Here is a 10,691-nt window from a genome sequence, read left to right as displayed (position 1 = left end):
TAGGTCATAACTCCGATAATAATATTAATGAGGGATGTGTGGTACAAATGAGATCACTTTATAATTGTTTTACAACTAAAATAAATTGTTTAGTTCTAGACACAATTACTGGGGTTTTACCAAAGGCTCCAATAGATATAAAATTATTAAATATACCTAGTCATTTACAATTGGCCGATCCAGATTTTAATCGCCCAGCTCCTATAGATATACTTATAGGAGCCGATGTTTTTTGGGATCTCTTAATAAATGAACAAATATCATTAGGTGAAAATAAACCTAAATTACAAAATTCGGTTCTAGGGTGGCTAGTAGGTGGTTCAATAAATAATAATGTAAAATTCTCTAACAGTAATATTGTTAATAACGAAGTAGAAATAATTGATACTGATTTAAACCAGCAGCTCACAAAATTTTGGCAATTAGAGGAAGTGCCACAGAAAACGATTTTAAGTGCGACAGAGGTAGCATGTGAAGATCATTTCAATGCCAATACAATACGATTATCGTCAGGTAGATTTAGAGTTAGACTTCCTCTTCGTGATTCACCTACTTGTTTAGGAGATTCATTCGAGCTTGCTAAAAGGCGTTTTTTGAATCTAGAGAAACGTTTTAGAAGAAATCCTTCACTAAAGAAGCAATATATTGCATTCATAAAAGAATATGAAAATTTAGGCCATCTATCTGAATCACCTGTCAATAAACCAAACCCATCTTACTTTTTATGTCATCACGCAGTATTTAAAATCACCAGCGAATCAACTAAACTTCGTGTGGTTTTTGATGGCTCTGCATCTTCCTCTTCTGGCTTTTCTCTTAATGACTTACTGATGGTCGGACCAAATATGCAGGATTCTCTATTCTTTATTTTGATTCGAGCTCGTCTGTATAAATATCTTATTTGCGGTGATATAGAGAAATTTTATTTACATCCTAGAGACCGAAATCTACAGCTCATTTTATGGAGAGAGGATGAGTCATTGCCTATAAAAACGTTGCAATTAAACACACTCACCTACGGTACCGCATGTGCCAGTTACCTAAGCACTAGGTGTCTATGGCAGATAGGAGAAGAGTGCGATGACAATCTTATTAAAGATATAATACAGAGAGACTTTTATGTCGACGATTTAATATCCGGCACTAATAATATTGATGAATTGCAATATATTAAAGATTCTGTATCTCGAGAATTAAACAAGGCTGGTTTAAATTTGCGTAAGTACAAAACTAATTTAATTTCTATGTTTGATTCTTCTAAAATTAATATACAAGACAGTTTAACTATAAGTGAAGCAGCTAGTACGCTTGGCTTGGGTTGGAATCCTAACAGTGATACATTACATTTTCCAATTAATAAACCTTTAATTAGATCCATAATTACAAAAAGAAGCATAATGTCGGATGCTTTCAAAATTTTTGATCCGCTTGGACTACTAAGTCCTTATATAATGTTACCTAAATTAATGTTACAGAAATTATGGCAAATTAAGTTACATTGGGATGAACCAGCCCCAAAAAATATTCATGATGCGTGGGAAGAGTTCTCAGCGGACCTCTCATTATTATCAAGTTTTCAAATTCCTAGATGTATATTAAGCGACTCACATAATATTATAGATATTCATTGTTTTTGTGATGCTTCATTGGCAGGATACGGTGCTTGTTTATACATAAGAACGGTATCGTTACATAGTGAGGATGTCCAAATAAATCTTTTATGTTCTAAATCCAAGGTGGCGCCACTAAAGCCCACTTCAGTACCTCGTTTAGAGCTTTGCGCTGCTTTGCTAGCCAGTCGACTTACTGAGAGTGTAACAAGGTCAATAAGATTCACTGTAAATTCTATAACTCATTGGTCTGATTCTACTGTCGTGTTAGGATGGTTAAAGAGTGATGCATCAAAATTAAAAGCCTTTGTAGCTAATAGAGTAGTCGAAATTCAAGATAAAACTAAGAATTCCCTCTGGCGTTGTACCTACAAATCAAAATCCCGCGGATTTGATTTCGCGCGGCTCTAGATTTAGGGAATTACAGGATTCAACACTGTGGTGGCATGGGCCTTCATTTTTACTAAAGGATAAGAGCGAGTGGCCCACTTTAAATCCACATAATAAGGTCGTAGAATTGCCTGAATTAAAATGTAGTACGACTGCAATCGTACTTGAGTCTATTATTCATTTTGAACGTTTTTCTAATTTTAATAGATTACAACGAGCTTTCGCTTACGTAAAACGTTTTATATTCAATATAAATGTTCGAAATATCTCTCAGAGGCGTCTTGGATCACTAACAGCAGACGAAATATCAGTATCCTTTAAATCGCTATGTTTAATTGCTCAAATGCAAAGCTTTCCTCTAGAATACAAATTATTGCAAGGCAAAAAATCACTAAGTTCTAAATCAAAATTATTAAATTTATCCCCTTTTATTGATAATGACGGTTTGATACGTGTTGGAGGACGTCTAAAATCCTCTAACTACACATATGATAAAATTCATCCGATTTTATTAGATTCTTCTCACCAAATTTCTAAATTATTGTTTAAGTATGAACATATACGTAATATGCACGCCGGTCCTCAGCTATTACTAGCAACAATAAGACAAACAATTTGGCCTATAAAAGGTAGACATCTTGCCCGCACCACCGTAAATAATTGTGTTCGATGCAAACGGGTTCAAGGTCATACTTTATTTCCGAAAATGGGAGAGCTACCTACTCAGCGCATTACGCCTGATTTCCCGTTCAATTCCGTAGGTATTGACATGGCCGGCCCATTTTATATAGTTAATCGAAAGGGACGCGGCGCAAAATTGTTAAAATGTTACCTATGTTTGTTTGTTTGTCTTCGTTACAAATGTCTGCATTTGGAGGCTGTAAGTGATCTTACTAAAGAAGCATTTATTATGACATTGGAGAGATTTGTGTCGCGACGCGGAAGGCCGGCTGAAATATTTTCGGATAATGGGCGCAATTTTGTAGGAGCGTCAAAGCAATTAAATACGTATATAGAAAATTTTAGCAACGCATTATCTGATTTTACAGCTCAAGCCAATATTAAATTCATTTTTACGCCGTCGTACGCTCCTCATTTCGGTGGTATTTGGGAGGCTGGTGTTAAGTCAGCCAAGCACCATATCAGGCGTGTCATGGGCAACTCCCATTTAACCTTCGAAGAAATTACTACATTATTCGCACAGGTGGAGGCTATATTGAATAGTCGTCCGTTGTGCCCATTATCTTCATCTCCCGATGATTTCCTTTTCCTTTCCCCAGGGCACTTCCTTATCGGGAGACCACTAAATGCGCTACCATCTGCAAGCTGTGACTCTAAGGAGCCTCAAGTCAAGCGCTACGAACGACTCGAGCAGATCCGGCAACATTTTTGGAGCAGATGGCAGAACGAGTACATATGCGAGCTGCAGACTCGAACAAAATGGAAATCCAACATGGCTGCACTTAAGGTCGGAGACTTAGTATTATTGAAGGAGGATTCCATTTCCCCATTATGTTGGCGTACTGGACGAATACTAAGGTTATTCCCTGGGCCCGATGGGATATCTCGCGTCGCTGATGTCAACACTATTGCCGGATGTTATCGTCGGCCTCTTGTTCGTCTCTGCCCTTTGCTAAATGAAGAAGAATCTACAAGTTGAAGAACTGCGTCTTCAACGGGGGGGAGTATGTTCACGCCCGATAGTTAGTTTGCTATTTTTATCTATCAGGCGTTTGATTATTTAAGATATTTTTACGTCATGTATAATTATTGTAGAATTGACGGTAGAAAATTATTTTTTTTTTTGCCATACTTCTAACTGCGACTTTCGCTTCAACACAAGTTAAATATTGTAATAATTCAGATTATATCTTCTAAATTCATTTTTTCGAGTTTCTTTTGGAAATTTCATATCGTTCCCTACGAGACGAAACATTAATTATTATTATCAAAAGTCACAGGGTTAAACTAAATAAAAATATTGTGGTGCCATAAAAAAAGTTTATTGAAGTTTTTAAGCCAGTAAAAGACAAAGCAGACATGCTCTGCATGTACTGCCGAATTGTTAAATTTTACAACTTCCTTATATTACAATACATAGATAACTTTCTAAACTTACACTTAATAAATAATAATTAATAATTTGCGTACATACAAAACCAGTGTACAAAAACCTGGAATAATTTAATAATTCTTTAAAATTAGAATTTTAAATCTATACTAACGTAAATATATAGCTTGAGCTGAGTACATAGTGTATTAATATATTTATCTCTCTCATTTTTATTATTAAAAGCTTTGCTCAAAATTACATTAGTTTATTCCGTGTTTTAGTGGAGTTAAGTTTATAATATTTTTTTATAACACCAGAAACCAGATATACTATCTAGTCTCTGATAATACCTACTTATTTTATACTTTCCTGTGGTTACCAACTTGTGAATTAGTGTAAACATTTTTTTTAACTTATCAACAAACATTATATTTTTAAACAAAATCAAATACCCTGATGTATTATTATTTATTTTTAACGCCAAGCAAGCCAAGAAGCAATAGCAAGCAATATTGATGTACGAAGAGGTAAATGACTTATTATAGCTGCCGGTGAGTCCCGTTTTAAAGAAAATTGATTTCCTTAATTACAGTAATGTTTTTTTCTTTATTTCATTTAGTTGAGTTCGTATTTTTGATTACTCAGATTGATGGAATGTGTTTCATAAATCATAAGTTACCAAACTTAGTTTAACTACCGTGTTCAAATCAAATATGCTTTAGAGGAATTTATAAAGCACATTATCATGATATCATACTATGCAATTTTCATCTCAATATTACTATGATTAAATTCATCAATCAAGCCTACATCGAGTATGAGTTGTATAGAAAAGCCAACATGCTAGCAGCTACAATATTACTCGGCAACAACTCCTAGATCCAATATGAGAGTGGTGTAAAGAGTATGATCAGTCCTAGGCGGTGCGTTAGCGGCGGGCGGGACGGTGTTGCGGTAGGAATATTCCAGAGCGACCGCCACGCGAGCAGGTTCTCCCGGTTTCGCCGTATCGTCGGTCTGCACTTGCAGCCTTAAGGCCAGCTTATTGGACTTCCGCCAGAGGATTATACTGAAATAACGAACATTACGCATGAATAAATAATGTATTTAAATAAATATATGAATTTTAAATTTTGTTAATCCGATCTATGATCCGAGTTTGTGTAACCGATTGGCTAATTTTGGTCTCATATAAGTAAAAATCAAAGTCATGTTGGTATTGGGATGGAATTGATACGAAGTTCACTGGGTCATCTTTGATAATTATATTGATCCTTGTGAAAAATAAAAATACATGTATATTAAATTTGGCCGGTAGGTTTAATTGCACCCTGTATAAAACATGCATGTGAGATATAATAAAAAATATTTTTAAGCAGCTTAATGGTATTTTAATTTTTGCTTCTTATCTTATCACAATAAACTTAATTTATTGCTTGAAACTTCCTTGTAACGAAATATTTGTATCGAGCGAAACGATTTATTTTTTTGGGATGAATCATAAAACCACCCATGTCCTTTCTCGGGACTTCCAGTATCTCCAGTATAGACAGACACACTTTAGCACATGGATACTTTTTATTGAAATTCATTTATATCAATTGAATAGATAGAAACTCTAGTCATATATCTCAAAAATCAATCTTAACTTGTTAGTTAATAGTTTGGTCCCAGATCTCACAAAGACGAAGGTATTTTAAATACATGAGGTTAATATAAGCTGTGTCTGATCGCTCTGGGTCAACTCTATTATACTCGCTAGTGTCATACTTACTCGCTAGTGTCATGTTGGGTGTCATCGTCGTATTCGGCGGCGTCGTCGCGCTGCGCCAGCGTGAAGCTGGTGTCGGGCGCCAGCACGCGGCTAGCGGTGGGCAGGGCGGGCTGGCGCTCGATCACCTTAGTCCATGATGTATCCTGCGAGGTTGTAAATATTAGTACCAGCAGTTTAGGATATGTTTGAAAAGTACCTACGTCACTTGGTAGGCTTATATCAATTCAATGTAAGCTGTGATCATTCGGATGGGTTTGACATAACGCGATCAAATTGCTTAGGTCCTCCATCTGCCTAGGAATCAAGTTCTCTGATAGTACATATAGACTGTTAAATTCGTCGCTCTTACTTTTGGATTAGCCTGAGTTGTGTCAAATTACCGTTTATAATGATAAATCCATAACAGGTAGGTTTACCTCCCCTTTGTTACTGTTACATTGCTTTAAGTTACAGAACCACTTTTAGGCTCTCGCAAATTCAAATTAAGTGATTGTGCAGTCTTAAATTATTGTTATTTGTAACATCACTTACCTTCTCAAAACTAAGAGACTTTTCCAGTGATTTATCAAGTGTCGGCTCAGTCTCTTCCCTGGGTGGTACATCCTGGGGCTGCAGTAGCTTTAGTTGCATTTCATGCGGAGTGGGATTCGCGAGTTTCAACAGTAGACTCGTGGTCGCACCAGCCTTTACAGACTCGTATGAGATTATCTTCACTTCTGGGACATGATAGCTGAAATTACATAGAATAGCATTGATAAAACTTTAAGTTTGTGAGTATGTCACATGGCTAATCGTTAAACCGCCGCATTATAAAACGGCCCTGTTTTTTAAAACAGCAAGCCATAATGTGAAACGGCGGATTATGCAATCCGCCTGCGACATGTACACTGGAAAAATATATTGTTTAATGTATAATTCGCCAACAAACGAGATGGGAAAACAACCCGCTACTATCTACTGGACACCCTTAGCCAACACTAGCAGCTGATGAGGTCTTCAGCCTTCATGTCTTGAAGTAAAAACAAAAGTTTTTACTTCAAGACATGAACTACTTACTAAACTATTACAATCATAATGTCTGTAAAAAATTGAATAGCTATGACTAAATTCTATTTAGTCATCTATTAAATTTTTTCGGCGTTTTTTAATATTTTAATTATTACAAAACTTTAATAATAATTATTAATTAAGTTGGGGGAGGCCTTTGCCAAGAGGCACACAGAAAAAGATACCGCGCTACCGAATAATAATTAATTTGAATATTTTGCAATATATAAAGGCTAATAATAAAAAAGTTAAAATAAGCAACACTTACTATGCTAGCAGCTCAATCTTGAACTTAATCGAGCCTGGGTTGTACTCGGGCTTGGTGAGGTTGTGGTCGCAGTTCCGGCAGCGCTGGCTGCGCTTGACGCTGAGCGCGCGGGCCAGCGGGTGGAGCCGCGCCGCGTTAGTCGGCTGCCACTCCGGGGCGGCTAGACGCTGCGCCATTGACGTCACTGAAAAATAAAAATAGATTGAGTTACAAGTTACACAAATAGCATACAATAACATGATAAACTATAATAATAATAAAATAATTGTACAGACCGACTATAAACATCGACATGACTAAGTTGCTAGCATAATTCACCACAGACTCGCCAAACAACGAAACTTCTTAACTGACATAGAACCCTATTATAAATACAAACCTGAAAATGTCCTTGAAAACACCTCCATGAAGCTATATTTTGACCGAACAATACTGACTGACAGAACTACACACTACAATAGACCTGACATAACGCTAGTAGATAAAACTGACAAAACTGCATACCTGATCGATATAGCCATACCGAACACACACAATTTACAAAGTACAATAACCGAGAAATGTACTAAATATATAGAACTCAAGGATGAAATAGCCCACCTCTGGAACCTGCAAAAAGTAACCATAGTACCCATAGTCTTATCAACTACAGGTGTCATCCCGAAACAACTACATAAATCTTTGAATACCCTCCAACTACCCCCAAACCTAATATATTTATTGCAAAAAGCAGTAATTCTAAATACTTGCCGCATTGATGACTGATGACATGACTGATGATGAATCTACTCTACATATATCCCAATCAAATCCACATACTCACACATCATACAATATGTTAGAAATCGATCATACCAATCGTCATTCTTTTGAGACTCCTTCCACACATGATACTAATAGTTAAAACATTAATTACTTACCTGGTGTGTACTTGGCTTCGGCTCGTACATATATGAGTTTACCGGTGAAAACCGAGAAAATCAAAATAACACAAAATAATAATAATAATTTATTACCCACCACAATTATAATACAGTACATTACAACTTGAAATAAAAAAGTTTTAAGTAAGTAATTATTATTTCTTTGTTTTTGTTCCTTTTGCTCAGTATTAAAGCTGCAAACAACTAAGTTAATAGTTATTTATTTGATAATTATAAATGTTTTGAGAATCATCTAATAAATAACAAAAAGCTGGTGGCCCTTACAACAGAAAAACAAATGATTCACTTAGAAACATATTGTGTCAAATTTCTATTACAAACCTTGTTTTAAGTTAACCTCCTTAGTGTAATAATCTTCAGGCAGGGCCTCAACCTCGGCACTAGCTTGGCTGGGCACAAAATTGGCGATGGCCAGGGAAGAGCTCTCACTTGATGGCAGACCAGCAATGTTCCGAGCCATAGCACCAGTTAGTCCAGTTTTATCCTGGAATATAATAAATGTATTTATTGGGAAGAAACACATGACAAAGGCACATAATTTGAGTGATTTGCAACTCTACAACAGTAAATTATATGTTTTTTTATCTTATTAAAAACTGCTTCAATGCCTAGATGTTGATTCTAAGGCTGATGGCAGACTTAAGTCATTTGGTCACATTAAGTTAAACCCATCCAGCCGATCACAGCTATAGTTTGTGCGTTCTAAGATGATATGGGTGACACTGAAATATCAGTACGAAATCGATAATTTAGATTGCAATTCCTTTACAAAGTGATTCGATATTTTTATACTATCAATTAATTTTTGTTAGGTAACTTCCCTACTATTGTCAATTATAATGTGTCACGCATATCATCATAAAACACACAAACTATAACATTGAATTGACATTTAAAGTCAACCACATGATGTAGGTCCGACAACTAGGAATTAATTTCCTTATGGTTGGTTTACACATATTAAGTTGATAAGTTGTTAACTAAATTTTAAGTTGTTAATTGCATGTAAACACAAAATTTAGTAAGTACTAAACTAGATGACAATTAGAATTTAGTTACTACTTATCTTATATCTTTAAACGAGCAATTCTTGTATATAAATATATAATTGGAATCTCGGAATCGGCTCCAACGATTTTCATGAAATTTAGTATATAGGGGGTTTCGGGGGCGATATATCGATCTAGCTAGGAATCATTTTTAGAAAATGTCATTTTATTCGTGTTTTATCGAATACCGAGCAAAGCTCGGTCATATAGCTAGTCTACTTAATACGTGTAAACCAGCCATGAATGGTACTTAGTACAAAATAATTTTTTATGATATTTATAAGGGTTTTTAGTGTTGTTTCTTTTCACTGTACAACTTACAGTGAGTGTAATATATTTTCCCCTTATAGCAAACTTCTTCCTCTCCTTGTCTAACTTTTCCTGCTTTTCCTGTTGTGCTATGGCCTTGTAGAAATCCAGGAGTTGATTGACACGAGCTGCGTGAGGGTTCACTCTCTCTGGCCAACCACCAGATGCTAAAATGGAATTAATAGTATCAATTAAAAATATACATTAAAAATACATAGTGATACAAACACTGTAATCAGTTCATTGCTGACATGGATAGTATGCTTTGACCTAAAAAAAATTATAAAAAAGAAGTCTAAAATTAATATGGTAAGGATTAGCTTACCAACAGGCTGATCAGGAATACCGACATCCCTGGAGCTCCATCGACAGTTAAAGCACGACAAATAATACATTTTCTTTGCTTGTTTATTCTCAACTTTTGCATCACCCGCAGCAGGGTCAGGTCTTGGCTGCACAAGAGTAGCCCTCGTGGAGAGGGTGTGGAAACAACTAGGGCAGTCGAAGCAACTGCTACATCTATTTTTCTTCAGTCTGGCTTCAGATGATGGCATGTTCTCCAAACAGTTAGCACAGTAGTGCGAGTCGACCTACAATATAAAGGACATGATTCGACTTTATTCAATTTCTAGTAGAGACAAGCCAGAAATAACCAATGGAATTTTAAACTTAACAGTTGCCGCTTCTATTGCTTCTTTTTAGCTTCAGCTGTTACGAGATAACTTTAATTTAATCTTACCTCATGACAAATGCAGAACCCGCATCTTATTTTCAAGCAATGACGGCAGAAATAAAGATTTGTAATGGGCTTGAGTTGACCACAAGAACACACGTACTTCACATAATCCGGCTGAGTTAAGTACGCCATTGCGGTAAATAATTAGTTGAGTTTATTTGTGATATGAAATCATGTATTGAATCTTTATAATTATTAAAACATTTAAATTTATGTATTTTTATAGCCAAACTAGAATTTATAGAAAAATGACTTATGACACAATAAAATGACAAACGGTGACACATGTCACTAACGGTAATTTTTTTTTCGTAATATGGCGCTCGGCCACCATGGCCAGTGTCAAGTAAAATATGGCGGGAAAAAAATTTTTTTCGTCAAAAGTTTACAAAATTTAAAATTGTTTTACCGGATGATCGTCAAGTCGAAAGTCTAGTAAAAGTCTAAAAAAGTAGTCAGTAAAGTCAACGAGTCAAGTCAGTTGTTTTAGTAAAGTGGTAGACCCAGGTAG

General features: G+C 35.7%; 2 protein-coding genes across 2 annotated transcripts; one reads left to right on the top strand and one right to left on the bottom strand.

Moving 5' to 3' along the window:
- The first annotated feature begins 924 nt into the window (after positions 1–924).
- On the top strand, positions 925–3,834 carry LOC121726894. The gene has a single exon (XM_042114537.1). The coding sequence runs from the start codon at positions 2,344–2,346 to the stop codon at positions 3,658–3,660; it is 1,317 nt and encodes a 438-aa protein (XP_041970471.1). The 5' UTR covers positions 925–2,343; the 3' UTR covers positions 3,661–3,834.
- An 810-nt stretch (positions 3,835–4,644) lies between these two features.
- LOC121727225 (dynactin subunit 4) lies at positions 4,645–10,416 on the bottom strand. The gene is made up of 8 exons (XM_042114931.1): positions 10,184–10,416; positions 9,770–10,034; positions 9,457–9,611; positions 8,408–8,570; positions 7,143–7,326; positions 6,359–6,557; positions 5,828–5,970; positions 4,645–5,122 (listed from the first exon to the last, which is right to left on the bottom strand). The coding sequence occupies exons 1-8, from the start codon at positions 10,310–10,312 to the stop codon at positions 4,912–4,914; spliced, it is 1,449 nt and encodes a 482-aa protein (XP_041970865.1). The 5' UTR covers positions 10,313–10,416; the 3' UTR covers positions 4,645–4,911.
- Positions 10,417–10,691: the final 275 nt, after the last annotated feature.

This window comes from Aricia agestis, chromosome 5 (genome assembly GCF_905147365.1).
Source record: "Aricia agestis chromosome 5, ilAriAges1.1, whole genome shotgun sequence".
NCBI lineage: Eukaryota > Metazoa > Arthropoda > Insecta > Lepidoptera > Lycaenidae > Aricia > Aricia agestis.
Note: the sequence above shows the minus strand (reverse complement) of the source record. Positions and strands in the feature narration are given on the sequence as shown.

Coding starts and splice junctions, on each gene's coding strand:
- LOC121726894 (XM_042114537.1), top strand. CDS start 2,344: ATGCAAAGCTTTCCTCTAGAATACAAATTATTGCAAGGCAAAAAATCA.
- LOC121727225 (XM_042114931.1), bottom strand. CDS start 10,312: ATGGCGTACTTAACTCAGCCGGATTATGTGAAGTACGTGTGTTCTTGT. Junction 7,327..8,407: donor GGAGGTTAACTTAAAACAAG/GTTTGTAATAGA, acceptor TTTATTTTTCAG/TGACGTCAATGGCGCAGCGT. Junction 5,123..5,827: donor ACCCAACATGACACTAGCGA/GTAAGTATGACA, acceptor TCGTTATTTCAG/TATAATCCTCTGGCGGAAGT.